Source organism: Physeter macrocephalus, chromosome 9 (assembly GCF_002837175.3).
Source record: "Physeter macrocephalus isolate SW-GA chromosome 9, ASM283717v5, whole genome shotgun sequence".
In the NCBI taxonomy this organism is placed as follows: Eukaryota; Metazoa; Chordata; class Mammalia; order Artiodactyla; family Physeteridae; genus Physeter; species Physeter macrocephalus.
Window position 1 is genome coordinate 81,042,714 of NC_041222.1, and position 21,994 is coordinate 81,064,707.

Genomic DNA, 21,994 nt, shown 5'->3' on the forward strand with positions numbered 1-21,994 from the left:
AAAAAAAAAAAAAAAAAAAAGAATATCTACAATTATCTGAAAAGGCTATGAAAATATTCTGCCCTTTTTCAACTACGTATCTCTATGAGGCTGATTTTCTTCATATACGCCAACTAAAACAGCATTGTTGCAGCAGAAGAAGATATGAGAATCCAGCTGTCTTTTATTAAGCCAGCTATTAAAGACATTTGCAAAAATGTAATACGTAGCCACTCTTCTGGCTAATTTTTTGTTTGTTTGCCTTGGAAAATATAAACTTTTTTGCTGGTAAAGAGTTATTTAATTATTTTAAACTTTCAATAGATATAACCTACATAAACAAAATCTCTTTGGCGTCCTCAGTAATTTTTAAAGTGTAAAGGTGTCCTGAGACCTAAAAGTTTCAGAACTGCCATCTTAGACCATAAGAAGGGGTCACTTGATCATTAAATTCAGTTCTAGTGGAACATACTTTCAGTTGGCCTTTCTCTGTGGGAAAGCTTTACTTCCTCTTCTGCATGACTCAAGAAAGCATATCAGAATAGAAGAGAGTGAAAATGATGTGGTTATAGGAAATCCACTCTAATTTACTAAAAAGGAGAATTATTCACAGATTTCAGTACTTTATTATTAACAATAATCTGCATCCAACTTCACAACTAGTTAATGTCCCGGTGTTATTTGTGGCAGGGTGCTTGAAATGTTCTTCCCTAGACACTGAAGAGCCATCGATGGCCTTGTCACTGAATCAGCCTGCATAGAAGCCTACACTTACTCCAGCTGGAGGCCTGGAGGAAGGAAGTGAGAGCCTAAGCTCCCCGTGGAAGTGCCAGCCACTGGAAAGTCAAGCAGGGGTGGGTGCCTGCCAAGAAAGATTTTAATTAAAATTTTTCCATCAGCACCACCCTTCCGTGATCTTTTCACTGACAGGTATTATTTAGTATAGGACCTTGAAGTAGTCTTTAGAGACATTTTTGCAGTAATATAAATAATATATGTAAAGATTTAAAATTGAGTCAGGGCTCAAGATGCCAAGGACCTATTCATTACTACTTACGGGAGATCCTAAAAAGACTGGTAGAAACCAGGGCTTGTGGTACTGAGTCCAGTGCTCAGACAGCTACCCCAAAAGGCCTTGCCTTTGTCTGTAGGAGGTATTAAGGGGAATTTACTCCCTGACCACCCTCCCATGAAGGACTGAGGGAATATGAGCCAACACTCCCTGTTGCTGGTCTGCAGGCTTTTTTAAAGGTAGTTGCCACCATCTCACCTGGCCTTTTCCCCCAGGTTGACTGCTGTGGCACTGCCTTCATGTTCCCAGATCCCAAGGAGATAGGGCTTTTGTATTTCTGTTTGTAGTGTGTGCCACACAGTATTCACCTGCACTCCCGAGTCTATCACTTTGTTCCTTTAGATAGATGAGTTTCTTGTACAATGAGAAATGGACTGTTGTGCACAAAAAAAGGAAGCTAGGCTCAGGGAAGCCAATATTGTCCTTTTGTGGCTCACTCAGCAAGCAAAGTACTATCAAAAAAGAAAATATATATCTATATATATAAAAAACTGAATTGTAATGGTTACTCCTTCCAGGAGGAAAAGAGAACCATAATTACAAACTTTAATCTCCCTTCACCATCAAAAAAAAAAATGTTTTAGATTTGAATCTAAGTGTTTGTTTTTTCAGACTTGAATGACATTTTTAAACATATGCAGAAAATTATACTTCAGTGTATATTCGTGGTGGGTCCTCTAACCAGCTGGCTTTTCTCCAGAGGCTGAGTGAAGACAATTCAGGGGTACCTCACAGTTGCCTTAGGTTTTTGTTGAGTGTTGGAAAACTGCATTTACAGTAATATTTCCTACCTCCAGGCAGAAATCTTGAATGATTACTTCAAAGATAAGGGGTTTTTCACACTTGTGAAAAGATCCTTAAAGGTCTTTGTCCTTTTAGACTCTCAGATGCCATTTGAAAGAATTTATTTACATGTGCTATATGTCTTTATGGTACTCCTGATTCCCTGCTTTGCAAAGACAAGCAAGTTTATGACTTTTTATGTGTTTATAGGGTTTGGCCCTTACCCAAAGAGAGATTTCTTTTTAATCTTTTGTTTGAACAGATGTGTAAACAAAAGCATTGCTGCCTCTCAGACTTAACTATTTAAGGTTTAATGAAGACAAAAAATGAAAGAGCACTTGATTTTTTTTTAGTCTTTATGGCAAAGTTGGTGTGATCAGGCCAATGTGAGGGGCTTTGACTACACGGTGTGCCCACTTGTGGCTGTGACCATAGACTGGCTTGTGAAGCTCTGTGCTTTTCTCAGGAGCAAGGTGTAAACCAAAGAGCTTTCCTGTGATGGGCAGATCCTCTGGTGATCTTAGAATCCAAACTCAGGCTTCTCAACAAGTCAGAACCATTGGGACCTTCCACTGCCTTTGAAAATCTCTTCCCTGGTTTCCAGTTTTCTCAGTGACTAATCAAGGCTGATCATCCAGTTATGGAAAAAACAGTGAATGTGGCTGTTAAATATACATTGCTCTTTGTTCTGGTATATCCTCTGTAAGGTGTTTTCTAGAGAAATCAGCTCAGCAGACAGATCCATTCCAAAATTGCTTAATAAAGATTTCACTACATCCTGGTAGCCTATCATAGACAGGCTACCCATCCTATCAGGCTGTTCTTCATTGTACATTGTCCCCCTCCAAGCTTCCTCTACTTGTGGGGGATACAGATGAGCAGAGGAAAAGGAATCAGCATTATCTGTACCAGCTATGGCTGTGTCTCCAGTAATTAGCCCCAAAGAGATTTAGAAAGATGGTAGAGATTACAATAGTGTTTCTCATGCCAAAATGGGAACTAGAGGCTGTTCATGGTTGTTTTTGAAACTCAGTCTCCTGGATTGTAATGTTTCCTGCCCCATTTGTTGCCCACAGGTGGGTGCGTATGGGAAAAACTGATTCCTATCAACTTTTCTCATTTCCTTACTATTCCTACCTAGGCGCCCTCTATAGTTCTTTAGTAATTTGCCTCCGAAATTATTTTTTACTTCAAAGAAAGAGGGTTTTTTTCCTTAAACATTCTGTGCGCTATTCCAATGAAGTTTTCTATTATATAAATATAAATTTCATGTGTAGCAGAGAAAAAAGAAAAATGCTAATGTAATATGGCTGTGAGGTAGGGGGAATATTCCCTTTTTTCCTTTTCTCAGTACACTGACATCAAAGATTTTTATCTGCAAACTTTTTAAGAGTCAGTTTTATTTTTTCTTACTCTTTCATATTGAAAATCTATATATACCTTATCTTTTTTCAGTTATATCTTTTAAAAAATAACTACTGGTTCAATATTTTAATTGGCTATTGCTATTAATATTGCTATTTGGCTTAGGTCTAATGCCTTGAAATACAGACAGTACACTTTGGGTCCAAAGGAAAAAGAAAGTATTTATTATCAAAGGTCATTTGAATGTCTCATACTATTGATCTAAAGATAAACTTTCCTTCTAGAACCAATATAAACCTAAAAGTTTACAGTAAGAAATAAGTTGTACTAGATTATGTACAGTTGACAAGGTCTAGTGTAAATTCATTTTGGCTACTCTAAAAGAAGAAATTTTTCCCTACAAAAGTGCCCTCTTCTTTATTGCAATCCTAATGTATATCTTTTACAACTTAAAATTATAGCTTTTATTTTGCAGACTGTATACTTTACACACGTTTAAATAGTAATTTTATGATGTATTTTTAAATATATTTTATAGAGACATTAGAAAAATGAATAATGATTTTATAACTTTATCAAAATTAAGTCAAAGCAGATGTTCATGATATACTACTATGCAGCATAGGGAAATACAGCCTTTGTTTTATAATAATGTAATAATTTAATAATAATGGAGTATAATCTATAAAAATATTGAATTACTATGTTGTACACCTAAAACTAATATAATATTGTAAATGAACTATACTTCAATTTTTAAAAAAGCAGTTATTTATGAAGTCTTTGAAGTGAGCCATTTCCACATTAAACATTTGATTGTGGATAGGTGAGGAGACTGTTTTGGCCAAAATATATTAAAACAATTACCATTTATAGAAATAATATATGTTTAATGTTTTTGTTGAATTAAATAATTTTTTATATTCCGAATTTTATTTTTAATGACAAATATTTACTTTTCTGACAATAACATGTTACGTTTTAAATGTTTAATTATATAAATCAGATTAGGACTTAACATAATTAGCCATGGCTGACCTTTTACCTTTTTAGACCTGTTTAACTCTGAAGGGGGAGGGTTTTCCTCTACTTTTACAATGTTCAACTGGCTGCTCCACATAGTGCATATATGTCCAAAGGAGAAAGACATATTACCACTCATAAATTAGGATTATTATTTCAATATTCTCTGATAAATTCAGCTTCTTAAGTAACCTCACATTTCCATTCAATTAATCTCATCATCAAATGGATCTTTTAACTGTATGTTTATGTTATTTAGAAATAATTACTACACTCTTTACACTTACTAAGTTTTATTTTTAATAAAGATTCCATAAGTTGAACTTGATTACTTTCATAAATATACCATAGTAGAAATACCTAACAATATCCAATAATTTATGAAGATAATCATGAACATAGCAATTACTAAGTTATAAATTAGCAGTCATATTTATACTGTACAAATACTGTACAAAGTTCTTGTCTCCATAATTCCCTCCTTATCATTATAACCATAAATCTTAAGAGGAAGGAAACCTTCATCAGAATCACGGAGTATAGAAGTAATTTCTCAAAGCAAATCTTGGATAATTTAGAAGAAACTTTCTAGGAAAAAGGAGCAATTAGGGGCTTTTACAGAAACTGGGCTTTCTGGTTTCTTCATGTTATGATCTCAAAATTTCCTATCAGATACAGACATAGTGTTCCAGTTGTTGGCCATTCTGTTCTCTGGTGGAAAGAAGAGTGGGTTTACTTTGCTTTCTTGAGCAAGCAATCTCACCCTCTACCGTAATATTAAGGAGCAATAATGTTATCTTTTAATTTCCTAATCCAGCTCATTTTTACTGAATTTTTCATTACTTGACCCTTCATTACTATTGCTGCTTCATAGTGTTGCCTCAGTGTCATATGACTTCCCAACTTTGACATAAGTGGTAGTGAAAGAGTTTGCGTCCAATTTCACATGGTCTGCAATCTTTTCATCTTGGCCGCTACTTTGCTTTATAATAAATTATAACTGTCCCTTCAATTGCAACTGCACTGTCACTATTTTCCTTATATCAGCTAGTGTAAAAGATACTATTTTACTATAAATAGTGAAACCAGCTTTTATAACAAGGGCATCAAAATGTTTATTAAAATAATTAGTAAACAAAATTTTGTTTCACAGCCTTGTTTCAGAAAGTGTTAAACTACCCTACTAAAATGGAAATCTGAACCCAGTTTTTTTTTTAAGTAAAAGATGGGATATTGAGCCAATGTGAGAGAAAAAATGCTTTTCTCTTTTTATTATTATCTAAAATAATCAAGTTTTTAAGTGTATAATATTTGGCATAAATTAAAGATCCACATGTCTGATAGCTATGAATAGAAAAGTTGAATTTTCCTGAAGAATTTGTAAAACCAGCTTAAGAAAAAATGTATCTGTTTGAAATATGAGCTTTGTAATGCTGCCAGGGTCAGAAAGACCCAGAGTAATCATGTAAATAATTGAAAATTTCCATGGCCTGGCATGCTTTCTCCATGGCTTCAGAAATTGCAGTATATGAGGAGGGAATGTTCTTGGTTGGCCCCATTCCTTCTGTTTCGGTTTACTCCCTTTATCCCCATGTAAACATTCCCATCCCTCCTTATAATAATGGATAATTATTTCTTGGGAATCATCAAAGATTATGAGCTATTTTATTAAGAACTTTTAACATTCATCGTGTTTTCTTGTGATATAAAATAAATGCATCATATCTCTTTCAAATTTATCTTTAAAGATCAGCATTTTCGTCTCTTTGTTAATAATGTTTTAAGATTTAAGAAATGATGTCTTTGAGGAAAGTACTTTCAGCATTACTGACTGAAGCAAAGCCCTGGTTCAAAATGGCAACCTGGCATTTTGTGTTTGTCCACGTGAGTCACACTAGATTTTGAAGAAGTCAATTTCTTTTCATTAGAAATGGTTTGCTATTAAAGAACATATAATTATGTCTTTTGTTCAGTTTATTTCAATAAAATGAACTTGAGTATAAATTAAAGAGATAAATGATTTGTTTTAAAAACAGAAAAAACTAAAAAGGGAAGGGGGGGCTCAGCTTTTTTAAGCCCCTTAAGAGTAGGGGCCTCTTTGTATATGTAAATATTTTTGTTCTCAACTGCATAGCATGGTGGCAGGAACGTAATAGGTGCTTAGTAAATATTTGTGGAATGAAAGCCATTCCCTACCGACATTCAGTGATATGTGCCACTTCAATCCCACTGAACTCCTGTAAAAGAAAAAATCACTGTCTCATTGACAGTTACTAATCTGTGTTTTATAGTATTTGTATGCCTGCAAATTTCTTAAGTGATAGTATAACTGGGTTTAGAATTCTAGGCTGACATTTTTTTTCTCCTAGCATGTTGAAGATACTCTCATTATCTTTTCTTGGTGGTGGTGATGGTGGTAGTGGTAATGAGAAATCTGCCTTTAGTTTGATTATTATTTCTTTGTGGGATAGCTTATTTTTCTCTGATAGTTTTTAAGATATTCTCTTTATCTGTGAAATAACAAGGTACAGATTTATTTTCATTTTTCACACTAAAGATTCTCTCTCAGTTTTTTAGTTTGAAGATTCATGCCTTCTTCAATTCTCTGCCATTACTTCTTTGACATTATCTCTTCTATTTTCTGTTATCTCCTTCTAATAATTTAGAAATTTTGGTATGTTTTCTGCCATGTCTTCTGTCTCTTAATTTTTCTTTCTTGTCTGTCTTCCTTTCTTTCCTTCCTTCTTTCTTTCTTTCTTTCTTTCTTTCATCTTCCTTCTTTCCTTTCTTCCTTCCTTCCTTTCCTCCTTTCCTCCTTCCTTTCCTCCTTTCTTCCTTTCTTCCCTCCTTCCCTCCTTTCTTTCTTTCTTTCTCTCTCTCTCTCTCTCTCTCTCTCTCTGCCTAGCATTCTGAGTAATTTTACTCTACCAATTTATCAACTATCATTGTAAGGCTGTGTAGCCTGCTCCTTAACCCATATTTTAAGTTTGTTTCTATGTCTATTTTTTTTCAAACCTATATTTCTTTTCTAGAATTTGTATTTGGCTCTTTCTCAGATCTGGTATTTTACAATACCCAGTTCTTCCTTTATCTTTCTGGATATGCTAATGATTTAAAGTCTCTTTCAGATCGCTTTGTTATCCATAATTCCTCCGATATGGATTCTCACATTTGTTGTATCTGTCCACTTTCATGGCACTGGGCTTTGTATGTTCTTTATAATTTTTACCTGAACTCTTTTTCCCCCCTCCACATTGGAATCACAAGTATTCTCTAGATTTAAAAAGTGTTCCTATGTTATATTTTTGTATTCACCCCTCATTGAGATCTATGGTTTTCACTGGTTCTGGGCCAGTTTTTTATGTTGGTTTTTAGCTTAGATTTTTCCATACAATGCAAGTGCTACAAAATCAGATTCCACAAATGGCACAGGCTGGGCATTCCATGTTTTCACCAGTGCTTCTATCTAGAGTAACAAGGGAGCCTGCTCGTTTCTATCCTGTGCCCCCAGTTTGGGCTTTCCTAGCTTTAATTTGAAAACTGGATATCCATTTAATTCCTGCTGTGTTTTTATTTTGTTTGTTTGTTTTTCAATTCAGAGAGTTAAATCATTTCCATTTTCCCTCTACACATGGAATCCTGCAGACTAGAACTTTGGACCCTATCCCTGGGGCTGCTGAGCTTCAGCTCCCACTACCACTGTGTTACTTGGTTTTGGCATCTAGAGATTTTCCTTTCTTACTTTTGAGCTCAAATATAATTTTGTTGTTGTCAAATTGCATCCAGTATTTCTCTTTTTGGAATAAGATGGGGACTTTCCACATACTCACCTTACCATTTGTCAGGGAAAATGGAACCATACAGTTTAAAATTATTTTTTTCTTGACTCACTATTTTTAACAATTTGTGTTATGCAAGACACCCTTAGTCTGTAAAATAAATATGATTCTATCTGTAATTTCAACCACCTCTAGTTAACATCTTAACAATCACTAAGTAATTCTTGCAACCCACTGGAGATTGAAGTAGGATTTACAAAACTAGTGTATTGCATTATTATATAAAGGTTGTTATTTCTTAAAAGTTTGACTACTTATATAAGATTAAATAACTGAAAGTCTGCTTAATAATATTGAGAGAAATTGCTGAATTAAAAATTTTAAATATCCCGTTTTTATGCCATTATTTATATAATCATTAATTTTTATCCTTGTTTAGGAGAGTGGATGCCAGCATGTGTATCTGTATACCCATAGTCTTGACAGTAGAAACATCATATTACCATTACTTTTATTGTATCTTTAAGAAAGGTATATCTTTAGCATATATCTTAAACAGTGAAAAGAGAAACATCGCATTACTGCTACAAGTAATATCTTTTTAAAGATCTAACAAGATCTGACAGTGATATCACTTGGAGAATATGATATACTAGATTGTAAAGAATACCAGGAAAAAGTAAGACCGTCTCCTTATTTGACCAAAAATGACTGTTTTTTCAGAGTTTTTGCTTTCATCCTTTTTTCAGACATATAAGGAAAAAATGAAGGGAGATACATCGACACATACAAAGGAATGCCAACAACCAAGTGAAGGCAGCATTTCCTTTCCTCTTTACATTTCACACCCTGTAAGCCAGAAGAAGAAAAATGTCTACCGAACAGGCCAGACCACCTTCATAATTGGAGAAACACCAAAAGGGATCCGCAGGTATGTCATCTATAACAACATTGGACTTTATGAATGATTCTCAAAAGAAATTTAACTACCTAGTAAAATACACAAATTATTTGAATTTTAACTATACCTGGCATCTGAATATTTCAGAGAAATATGAATTTGTACACTTTAAAAAATAAATCCCAGAATTCCCTGGTGGTCCAGTGGTTAGAGCACTTTCACTGCGGTGGCCTGGGTTCCCCTGGTCGGGGAACTAAGATCCCAAAAGCCACGCAGCACGGCCAAAAAAAAAAAAAAAAATCCCCAAATGTTTTAGTGTTTCAAGAAGGCTAATCCCCAAATTGATAAAAAAATGAAATTATTTTATATAAATGAAATACTTAAGTGCATTATATTCATTCACTCATTGAGTATTTATTGAGCATCTAATATGCACTCAGGCATTGTGCTAGGTGCTAAATATACAGTGTAAAAAAAGAGACATAGATCTTACAGTACAGTGGGATGGGGGTTGGCATCAAACTATAAAATTTTCAAAAGTAAAAAAACTTATAAATAATTATAAAATGGTGTGTTATAGGAAAATGTAGACAGGCCTCCTTTATAGAGAATAATGGGATTGGGAGGGATATAACTCCCTTTCTACTAGGTAGTCAGGGAAGACTTCTCTATACGAGTGACATTTAAGTTAAGACCTGAAGGATAATGAGGCAAAGAACCAAAGTAAGAACTTTCTGAAGAGGGAGGAGGTTTTGAGAGAAGACTGGTGTACTTAGTGCATAATAAATCAAGCAGAGAATGGCATGAGATGAAGGGAGAGACATAGATGGGGCTGGAGCATGCCAAGCCTTGTAGATTATAGAAAAGAATTTGGATTTTGTTCCAACTGCAGTAGAAAGCTGTTGAAGCATGACATGATCTGATGTGTGTTTCTAAAAGATTTTTCCAACTTCTGCATGGAAGAGGGCAGAGTGGACTAGGGGAAACCATAAGGAACTAGGTGATGGTGGTTTGCAATAGAGTAGTTGCCATGGAGACAGAGCCGAATGGATAAATTCAGTTTGATGTTGAACTGGTTTTTGCGAAGGGGAGAAGACAGGATTACTCCCAATTTTCTGCCTTAAGCAGCAGACTGGATTCACTGAATGGGGAAAACTAGGAGAGACACAAGTTTGGAGTAAAAAAAAAAATCAAGAGTTCTCTTTTGCTCATATTAAATTTGAGGATATAGGGAAATGTCACATGGGCAGTGGATATGCTACTCTGAGATTTGGAGATTGGAGGTCTAAATTTGGAAGTTATCAACATAGAGATTATAAATAGATTACAGATAGTTTTTATAGCCATAGACTGTGTGAACAGCCTAGGAACAGAACACAGAGAGGAGAGGAGAAGCCCCAGTACTGAGCCTGGAGAGTGACTGGCCTACTGGGTAGGAGGCCCAGTGCCAGGTCCTAAAGTACAAAACAAGTGAGAGTTTCAAAAAGGAGGGAACACTTAACTTTATTGACTGTTGCTGAGAACCAGAATCAGAAGTGGGAAAGCCCCTGGAGCTGAAGAACTCTTTGGTCACCTTTCCATGAGCAGTAGAAGTAGGCAGATGCCAGGGTGAGGTGGGCGAGCAGTGAGAGGCAAGCCCCTGGGACTGCTCCTTAAGTTTGGATGTGGAGACTAGCAGTAGCTGGAGGGCGCTGTGGGATGAAGTATAGTTTGTTTTTAAGTTGGGAAGATAATAGAACCTGTTTGTGTGTTGAGGAAAAAGACTAATAGGAAAAAAAGAGATCATGCCAGAGAGGTGACAACAGAAAAAGTGAATTCCTGGAGGCAGGAGAGGGTGGGATCCAGACCACAGGCGAAGATCTAGCCTTTGAGAAGTATTAAGAGAAAGGGATAAAGAAGGGCACAGATACAGTGATATTTCCTCAATTAATTGAGAATTAAAGTCATCAGTACAGAGGGAAAGAGATTTGGGGAGAGAGAAATTATGAAAGAAGTCATTAGTGGAAGTCATAAAGTGGGAAAGCAAGCTTAGTGGGGCTAGACTTCCTGGGTGATGTTAAGTTCCTATTTGAGAGTAATTCCAGTAAAACCATCTGTGCAGTTGTGCAGACTTCATTCAGCAAGCTTCAGTTGTTCATTTGCAGACACAGAATAGGGAAACAGCTGAGTTACCAGGAGAAGGAGAGAGAAGCAAGGAAGCTAAAGGATGTTTGCAAAGAAGCGATTGTAAAATTGAACATAAGCTCGAAAAGGGGAGGCTGATGTTAGTGAGAAAGCAGAAGAGTCAGCAAATTGGAGGACTTGATGAGATGAAGGGTATATTCCAGCATTGTTGTCATTGGGATAATTGAGCAGTTGAACTGGAGCATGATATGATTGAATTCAGGGATTTGGAGGCTGTGCAGTTAATGGTAATGACATTAGTGGTATATGACTTTGGGAATAGGGGCCTAACATGGAATCGAGTCTGTGGAGGTGAGGTCAAGAAACTGGTGGGCCAGGAGTTGGGTGGGACATCCACATGGATACTGATGTTATCAGGAATGATGGCAGGAGATGGGAAAGGAAGCAACATTAATCCAGGATCTTGGGTGTTCAGTCACTATCAGGAAGCAACTAGAAAGTCAGTTAACAAGGTGGGGGTGGGGGTGAGAATGGTTAAGCTGGATAGCTTAAACCTTTAAGAGGAGAAGGAGTTTTTAAGAAAAAATGATCTGGAAGCTGCAATGGGAAGCATGAACCCTGAGGTTTAAGGATGTGAGGTATAAGATCTTGACTTGTGAGGGCTGCAGTGGGGAGGCAGTATCAGGAGGAGACAGAGGGCCCCTTGGGTAAAAGACACAGGAGAGTTAGTCGATCATAGCCTGGTTCCAGGGGCACCGAGGAATGGTCTGGAAGGATGGGGGATTGGATTAGATCAGGGATGTAGAGACTAGCAGCAGGGGAATGAGAAGCCAGTGGTTATGTGTAACTGAGAAGTAGTGCTGAGGTAGGCAGGGAGAGGAGGCGTGGTCCAGTTGGTCCTGACGACTTCTACGGACGATAGGAAAATGGTGGTTGCTCTGCGTGTTCCAGATGCTTCCCTCGGGTTTTGCCAACTCCCAGGCAACCTGTCCCTTAGCTCCTCGGGTGCTGGTGTAGCAGATTGGAGCACGCCTCTCAGCTGCCCACCGTTGCCCACAAAGGTGAACACCCCACACTGCTACAGCAACACAACTCCTCACAAACAGATTTACAACAATGATTTTGGGTAAATTGCGGGTAGTTTTCTTTGGGCAATTATTTTTGCTAGGAGACCAACCATATACATTTTACCAGCCTTTAAGCACAAGCATCTTATTCCCTTTAGCACTGTATATAAAAATAAAAGTATTAACAGTGATTAGTTTTTGCCTCTTTTTTTTTTCTCTACTTATCCTAGGGATAAATGCCTCATGCTAAATAAAAAGGTGAAGGGTGTCTAATATTAGAATGCCAACATCTGAACTAGGGATCGGTGTCCAAACTGCTAGCACCTCTTTCATGCTAACCATCCTACTTTATGTGAATCAAGAATTTGTACTATGCTGTAGCCCCATGGATTATCTGAATGAAGTTTCAGTCCCACCTTCACTTCAGAAAGCTTAGGCAGAAAGAACATGGTTTTAGCTGTGTTCCATCCCTTCTCCTTCAGTTCCTCGAGAAAAAAGGAGAAAAATTGAATTTTTTCCGTGATACATAAATACTCTTGATACACTTGCTGAAAGACTGAAAGATACCTAACTTTGATTTCCTTTGCCCCACCACTGCCCCTTTCTCTAAATGGATTATGAGTATCTACAAAATTTTCTTCACAAAGTGGTGGCTAGCTTATATCCCCTGGTTGTACCTTGCAATTCGTTGAGTGTTTAGAAAGACCAAGAATTACAAAAGCAAGTTTAGAAGGCAAAAATAAAATGAATTGTAATCATAGCTCACCTGTAAAGGGCAACCACACAGCCCAGTTTACTTGCATACTACTCAGGTAGAATAAGGTCTGAAGCACCTCTCCTCCCAGAGGTGACAGATTTGCAGGGTCATGGGTGAGGTCAGCACAGCAAAGGTGAAAGTACTTTGGCAACTGCTGAAACACTACCAAGTCTTGGATGAATAAAAGGCATCAGCCTGTAACCCTGCCAATAACTTAATCTTCACAGCACAAATATTTATGAGAAAGGCCATGAAAATGATTCAGAGATGATTAATACACAAAATAATGACACTTCATCACTTCATGTGAAGTTAAAACTGCAACCTTTTAAGAACATACTTGTTGCTTTCCAACAAAGAACATTGGCCATATCCAGGACAGAAATTTGGAAACTTGTTTTCGTGTTATTAACTATTCTGTTAGCAATGAGAGTGGCTGTTGATCAGGCATAGATAGTACCTGGATTTGGAACAAGTAACAGGACCAGTGTGGTGAGGACTAGAAGCCAGGGTACTCATCTGAAGCCACAAAAGAAAGTCATGAATTTGCAGCATGGATTGCCACTAAAATCAAAGGAAACACAAACCTTATATAACCTGGTCTGAGTGGCAAAAATAATAGTGGCTTTAAATAAAGCTCCTGGTTACATACATTTAAAAAAATCATTTTTTATCCTCAGGATTCTCTGTTGTATACAGGATAAAATTCAAACTTCTGAAATTGGCATACGGATCCCTCATGATTTTCAGCCTTTTTCTTGGCTGATTCTCTTGCCCCTTTGTGCACCAAGTCTTCTTGGAACTGGGCCCGGGCACGTTCCCTCTCTCCCTAGAAGGCTTCCTGGCTCATCTTTACCTAACTGGCATGTGGTGACAGCAGGGAAGCCTTCCCTGCCACCTTGCCCACTACCAATCACTGGCTTAGGTACCCCTTCTGTGGATGCCAACAGGGTGCCGTATTTACGTCCATCATGGGGTTTATCACTCCCTTCTGGTTTGATTTTCATGTATCTGTCTCCCCCAACTAGACTATAAACTCCTTGAAGACAGGGAACTGGGGTTTGTTCACTGTTGTATAGTTTCTTTTACAGTGCCTAGCAAATAAGAGGGCTCTATAAATATTTGTTGAGTGGATAAATGAATGTTGTAAGGAAATATTATATAAAAATAGATATAATTCTACAATTTGGGGACTTTTAATCATACGCTGCAGCACTATCTATGGCTTTTGTTTAAAAGAACATTTATAAGCATTGGGCTCTCCTGACTCATGGCCTAAACTCAGCATCCATCAGCAAACCAAATACCCTCTTAGCCCGTCTTAGTCTGCTCGGGCTGCTATAACAGAATACCACAGACTGTGGCTTAAAAGACAGAAATTTACTTCTCACAGTACTGGAGCCTGGGAAGTCCAAGATCAGGGTGCCAGCTGATTTAGTTCCTGGTGAGAGCTCTCTCCCTGGCGTGCAGATGGCCATCTTCTCACTGTGTCCTTTCATGGCAGAGAGAGAGCTCTCTGGTGACTTTTTATGACCTCTTTTAACCTTAATTACCTCCTAAAGGCTCCAAATACAGTCACACTGGGGTTTAGGGCTTCAACTTACAAATGTTGGGGGAGGATACAGTTCAGTCCATAGAACCCTCACCTAGGGAAAGGAGAGTCTAGTGCCCAGGGTTCCTAAACAACCTTTCCACTTCCATCTTAGCAGGGTTTCAGAAGGCTCATTTCCTCACACATGCATATAACAGCTTTTATTAATATCTTATACTAAAACCAAAACACATTTCTTCAAATAGCATCTGACTTATTAGTTTAGTTATCTATACTGAAGTCAGATCAATACTGAAAAAGAATCTAGGTTTATCAGTTTAGAACTTTCCTTTAGGCTCATCAAAAAGTTGTGTGAAATTTCTATATTGTATCGATATTTGTGGAAGGAGAAAAGAGGAGATAGATGAAAAACATTCCTGTCTTAATTTTTCAGCATTTTCTCTTTTCTATTTATTAAGACCCTTCTTTGACAATTTTATTTCATGGATCTTCAATGCAATATAGATTTCGAAATACAGATTATATAAATTATGATTCTCATGTAAGTCATAAATTGGCTGACTGGAGTAGCAGCATGCTGGGATCACACAATTCCCAGGAAATACCTGATAGTATAAGTTAGAATAACTTAAAAAGCTGGTAATTTCATGAGCTAGAATTTTTCAGTAGTGTAAGGAAAGAGATCACATTCTCCTAAGTGCAAAATGCATGTTCATTGTGGAATTAAGCTAATATATGCTAAAGGAATACGATTACATTGCTTTGTTCCTACGTAGCATAACACTGAAGACAAGCTCTTTAAAAATAAAATGTAATAAAAATAACCACTGGTTTTGTTCATTAAATCTTCAGGAAACAATTTGAAGAAATGGCTTCTTATTTTAAGTTGTCTTCTGTAAAGGAATTTGCTAAACATATAACTAATACCGCATCAGAGGAACGACAGAAAATGCTAAGAGACTTTTATGCTTCTCAGTATCCAGAGGTAAAAGAATTTTTTGTGGATTCCCCTTCAGAATTCATTAAATCTGCCTATGAGGAAGGAGAGAGAGTCAGGAATCTGTCTGAAAAAAGAGAGTCTCTTATAAAAGAAAGGGTGTCAGATTCTGTAACTTTGTCATTTAAAAATTCTACCAAAAATTTTTCTCAAATTTGCAGCCCAAAAATATATAAAGAAAAATCAATTAAGTTTCGAAATCACAGTTTCTATAGAGAAGAGGTGCTTTCTAATGATGTGGAAACTAAGAAATTACCTGTAAGCTCTACCCAAGAGACGAACAATGGGAAAAACAGCCAAGCATCCAAAGATACTGTAGCATCCTGTTTCCTGAGCAGTAAGTCTGGAGCGTATGAGTTGGAAAAGTTGGAAAATACCATGAAAAAACGACAGGATATCACAGGATTGGGTGTTTCAAGAAATGGACCCCTTTTCAAAGTGGAAAACAAAAAGATAGAAAATCCAGTGTTAGAAAACACTTCTGTGGTAAGCTTACTTGGTGACACCTCTATTCTTGATGACCTCTTTAAAAGTCACGGGAACAGTCCCACACGACTGCCAAAGAAAGTTCTTTCAGGGCCCATGGAGAAAGCAAAACAGAGACCAAAAGATTTCTGGGACATCTTGAATGAACAGAATGACGAGAGTCTTGGTAAACTCACCGACTTGGCAGTAATAGAGACTCTGTGTGAAAAAGTGCCTTCTGCTGCATCCTCCAAAAGGAAAGAGGATCTTGAAGCTCCTCTTTGGAAATCAAATGAGAAATTTTTGTGGAAAAAATTTAACTCCAGTGATACAGATGAAAGCACAACTAATACACAAGAGTAATACATAAACACACAAATAAATAACTACAACCAATGAACTTCTGCCATCAATGTTTACAACACTGTATTCCACACAAATTATGTTACACAGTTGTCAACATATATTTTTAATAAACTCTTGCTCTAGGGTTTTCTTTTTAAGTCTAAAATGTTATCATGTATTGGTTTTCTTTGATAGCTGATTTGATCTTTTAAAAAAATATGATTGTATTATAGTATAAACCTCTTTTATGAAATGGAAAATATTCTGGATTTGTTATCAGGAGACCTGGGGTATCTCTCTTATTGTATAATTATGTGACCTTAGATAAGTCATTTAGCCTGGTGTGCAGCCATTTCCTAATATGAAAGATGAAGGGCTTGAACTTGATCCACATGAGTGTCCTTCCAGTTTAAAAAAGCTTTGTTTCACTCTCCTAGATTCCTTAAGTCCTAGGCCAAATTATGCTCACGCCCCCCAAATCAAATGTATACTAATGAGTTTCTTTCTTACTACCATTTGGAAAATTATTAACTGTTTTATTTTCTCTCAGTATCATGTACTACTATTAAGAAATTATTTATACAAAAGTAATAACTAGTACTGAATACATGATGTGTATTAAAATAGTAAGCTTATAAACTGCTCAAAATCAAAGGGTTAGGGCTTCCCTGGTGGTGCAGTGGTTGAGAGTCCGCCTGCCGATGGCAGGGGACACAGGTTCGTGCCCCGGTCCGGGAAGATCCCACATGCCGCGGAGCAGCTGGGGCCATGAGCCATGGCCGCTGGGCCTGCGCGTCCGGAGCCTGTGCTCCGCAACGGGAGAGGCCACAACAGTGAGAGGCCCACGTACCGCAAAAAAAAAAAAAAAAAATCAAAGGGTTAATTTGTATAACTTTATGATATATGATACTGAAGTAATACAATTATTATCATTAGCCGCAGAACACCAATGCATCAACTTTTTGTACAACTATATAAAGCTTTGTATAGTACTTTTGCACTTTTAAAAGTATGAATAAATGAGTAAACATTTGATTTTATTTAAAACTCATATTTTGTTGAACTTATATAGTTTATAACTAATGGAATGTGCTTGTTGTTGAATTCACTTATTTGGAAACATTCACTCAGCCCCTATGGGTGCTGTGCTAGGAGCTCGAGATGTACAGGTGAGGCACTGCTACCAGTAAAACAAAGGAAACCATATGTATAAAGAGTCGGGTCTGTAAAGCCCCTGGCATCATGCCTGGCACATGGTAGCAGGACCTGAGGCTTCTACTGACCCACACGCAGATACACTGGCAACTCTCCCTCAGTTGAACCGGCAGGGCTATGATGGGAGGAAATGTCCAGAAAATAGCAGTGAACCAGGAAATGGGGGTGCTCAGAGATCACTGTGAATTGTTACTGTATTGAGGGGAGGGGTCCTTTGGCATACCCAGCCATCGCAGTGTGGAGCCATTGCTCAGAAATGGGGAAAAAAAGAGAGAAAATCTTTTCTTAAGGGACTGAATGGCCAAGTATGTTTTTCTCTAGCCCAGTGTTGAGAGCTGTGAAATAGATATTATTTCATGACCCAGTACATGTGTTAATACATATATATGAATGAAATAAAATGTTTATGAAATAATATTTACCCTTAAGGCATGCAACTTATTTTGGTATTTTCTCTTCTATTGCACTTTTGGCTCTTGTGTATGTTTTCTAATGCTTTCATAACCGACTAAGTTGATTTCATGACCCACTAATGACTGGGAACCACAGTTCAAAAATTCTGTTTTAGGTTATATAGACTTTGTCTTTTTTTTTTTTTTTTTTTTTTTTTCGCTGCTCGCAGCTGAATTGTGTCCAGACTTATTAGATGCTACATTTCACCACAGGAGCTTGCTACAGAATGAATGTGCTGTGCAGTGTGTGATAGACTTGACATATAAATGTTGTTAGACTGCTGTGGGGTCAGCTGTATGAGGAGCTCAGAAAGAAAGCATCTTCATCTCAGTTTATCAGACAGTAGAGTTCAGTCATTTTAATCAAAGTGTATCTTTCATAAAATAAAGTACCTTTTAATTTTTTTACATAGACATGACCTTAGAAACATAAAATGATGTTCATACAAATATTAGCTCTATACTCTTCAAATGTAATTAAATGCTATTTAATTTTAGATTTTTATCAGTGCTGGTCAAAATGGGAGCAAAAGTACAGATCTGGAGTTTAAAAATTAGTTTCCAACAGATGTCAGTGAAATGTTTGTCATAATTATGTAGGAATGGTTTGCCAAGCAGAGTATGAGGTTCAGTATAGAAAGGAGCCAGTCAGAACGTTCCCGAAGGGTAACTGTAAGGGTTGACCTTCCTTGCAGTGGAGCAGTGGGAAGATTTGGTTCAACTATTGATGAATGTGAGAACAAGACACTGTAATAAGAATCCTTCCTTCCCCACTCCACTAGTGTCATGCCACCAAGTTCTCCCAACTAAGAAGGTGACCACAGGCAAATCCCAGGGTTTCTTTCAGCATCAGTTTCCCCTTCAAATTTGAGATGGACTGGATCGGTAGTGGTCAAGCATTTTTTTAAGCAAACGAACTCTACCGTAATTAGAGGCTCAATTATTTATAACAATTAAAATGGAGGTCTGTTGATCAAGCAGCACCACTGTGGCTCCATGGAGTATTAGTTTGAAAACGACAGGGATGAGATCATTGCTAAAAAATCTTCCAACTTCAAGTTTCCATGATTCTGTTTGCCACAATCTGTATTTTTTACTTCTCTTCAAAGCAACAATAGAGTTTCTGGCTGCTAGCACTCAAAACATAATTACCAATATTGGAAACTGAGGCAAGATACTGTGAGACTATTGCACTTGAACTCTTCAGAGTTCCCTTCAAGCCCTGAAACCACTTCTTTGACTAAACTAACATCATCTGCAAGCAGTACAGCTGCCCCTAAGTGTTCAAGGTGAAAGAGCCTTAGTTTGCAGAGAGAGTTGGTGATAAACTTTTCATCAATCCATAGAAAATGAGAAAGCCAAGGACAGTATAGGGTTGTTTTTAAAGTTGAGTGTGCAGTTTTAAGATTCTGAAGTTATCCTTCCTTTATGATATAAAATAGTCATCTTTTATGAAATGATAGCATATCATAGTTTTTCGCCTATTTCATTGTCCTTACTTGATATAAAAGTTGATAACCATATGTCAGTTCCCAAAAGTTTTGACATTTACTAGTCTATAAAATCGAAAAGAATGGGTTCACTGCCTGCCTCAAAGGTCATTTTTCACATATGAGGCAATAGAGCTCCACGGTCACTATGTCATAAACCCAGTTAACAGTGGGTCTCGAACCCACCAAGGATGTCAGTGAACCTGTAAGATCCTATAAGATGCATCTGCCTTCAAAGAGCCCAGAGTGCAGAGCACTTTTTAGGATCCTCACCTAATTCTCATTTTATCATCACTGATGTGATCTTGTTTCCCAGTTCTGTCCCCGCCTTCTTTTGCAAAGCATCGTCCACCCAGCGCTTCTGGAGGGCCTTAAAGGGAAGGTTCTTAAGCTGAGGAACAGGTCTTGGCACTGGTGACACTGTATTTGCCCTGGGTGACAGCCCCATGCACTGCCCTGTCTCCACACCTCCCCCAGTGCTGGGTTCATGTGGTGTTTGTGGCAGGTGGAAAGAACACCGTTGCCTCACAGGATCTTGCAGAGTATTAAGTATGAAAACAGCCATTTCGGTGTTTACTCTCTGCCCTAGGGGGAGAGACTCAGACTGACCTTCCCTTCAGAAGTCTAAGTCTGTGTGGTCCCCAGCCCTGAAGTGGCAAGTTAGAACTACCTGCAGAGGCTTTTCCACACACGGGTGCCCAGGTCCCTCCCCAGAAGATTCTAGTTCAGAAGGTGTAGGATTCAGCATAGATACCCATTTTTATTTTTAAAGTTTCACAATAATTCTGATATGTTAATGTTTTATCTGAGATTTTGTTGCTGGACAGGACTCACTTGACCTCTCCAGTGAGCCCCCAACCCACGTGAAACCAGTGGACATGCAACTGAGCTCACACTGGAGCCATCCTGTATTTTTTTTAGGCCCCAAAGTGGTTGTTATGTTTCCATAAAAATACCCACACACAGAATTGTTTCTCTGATTAAACTTTACCAAAAGTACTTTATTTATTTATTTTTACCATAGGTTAACAATTTTTGTGCTAATATTTATCCCCTAAATTTCCAAATTTAAGACCAATCTTATTTCTATGAGCATCATGCCCTATGTCACTGACATGGATAATGCCCAGTGGACATTCTTGGTTTTGTACTGCTTTCTCTCATAGTTAAAAATCAAGAATGCCTCTTTCTACAGATGTCTTTTTGGGCCCCTTCCTCTCATTGAAAGAAATAACTGAAACTCAATTTATATTGTGTATATGTTTAAGCAAGGGGGAAAGTGTGCATCTTGGATGTATAGGAAATCTTGGAATTTCCTATACATCTCTAAGGAAACTCCGGTGAGTCCTCTTGTCAAATATGAGTTTTTGTCCCCCTCCCCATATCTTTTAACTTTGGGTTTTTCTTTATTTTTTGTAAAGTGAGGCATGCCTCTGGACTGAAAGATGGACTTCAAAAGAAGCCTCATGATGGCTAATTCATATATTATATATTTTTTCTTTTCTTTTTCTCATAATATATATTTTCTTCTTTCCTAAAGCCATTATAAAAGTATTGATAAAAACAACAAAAAATCTTAATTTTTCAAAACATAAATGTCAACATGTGGTCATGGGAACTTCTGATTTTACATGATCAGAGTCTGCCTGCCCTGCCCATCTGCCAGCGTCCTCACTATGCTTCCAACAGTCAACTCTGTCTCACTGTATCAGCCAGTACTCACCGCCTTCCTGACCCAGTGACAATGCCCTGAGTGGCCTCCCTTCAGCACTGCCTGGCAAAACCCCAGGTTTTTTCCAAGTCAGTCCTTACCCACCCCTCCCTGCCCCCAAGCATCCTGCTCACCAGTTATCAATGGAGCCCCCAGTGCCCTGCCCAGCAACCGAATAGCTTCCCCTCCTCAATCAGCTTGCCCCACTTTCCACAAACACTACATCAAACCTGCATCTCAGACTTCTTAACTCCCCAATTTCCCTATTTTGTAGATACCTCACCCTCCGGCTTCACATATTGGGAAATGCCATCAGCAAAGGAGTGCTGAATGTCATATCTGGGACACTGCAGAGGCCTTATCACCAGGCAAGTCAACCCCAGAGGCAGCAATTCACTGACCTCCCATGAAAAGGGAAAACCAACCAGTTAGTGGGGCCCTTGCAGAGGTGCCATTCACCACCTGAAATGGCCCAGAACTGCCACATTGCCCTGAAAGGCATAACAGCTCCTATAGTCCTAAAAGATACCCTAGAGCACAGCAGTGTGCTGGGGATGTTGGGGAGGACAGCCAGGTCTCAGGAAGATTGGAGTGTCCCCTAGGAAGGTATGTGGGTAAGGGAACAAGAGCCACCAAGGAACCCAGGCACAAATGATGGGTGCTCTCTGAGTGAAGCACGATTTGGGCTGGAGTGATAAGAGCAGGTCACCCCAAAATTCTGGAGATGGGTTGGTGGCCAGACTTGAAAGAATGGGAAGGCCAGAACATCACTTCCTTGGCCTTTAAAACCCTAAACGAGCAGGAACGTGGGCCTAGTAGAGAAGTTGGAGCTTTGGACTGCCAAACATAAAAATGCTTCTGATGACTAACCTAACCTCCAAAATATGTAAGAGGGGCGGGGGACAAAAGGGCGGAGG

General features: G+C 38.0%; 1 protein-coding gene across 4 annotated transcripts in view; it reads left to right on the forward strand.

Annotated features, from left to right (window-relative positions):
• ERCC6L2 (ERCC excision repair 6 like 2) overlaps nucleotides 1-16,341 on the forward strand; it is a 149,618-nt gene extending 133,277 nt beyond the window's left edge. For 3 of the 4 annotated variants that reach the window (XM_024132883.3, XM_024132882.3, XM_028494119.2), the window contains exons 18-19: nucleotides 8,751-8,932; nucleotides 15,255-16,341. In XM_024132883.3, the coding sequence (XP_023988651.1) occupies nucleotides 8,751-8,932; nucleotides 15,255-16,227 (1,155 nt within the window). In that variant the 3' untranslated portion in view covers nucleotides 16,228-16,341. The remainder of the gene's footprint in view (nucleotides 1-8,750; nucleotides 8,933-15,254) is intronic. The other variant, XM_028494120.2, reaches the window with a different exon arrangement.
• The last annotated feature ends 5,653 nt before the right edge of the window (nucleotides 16,342-21,994 follow it).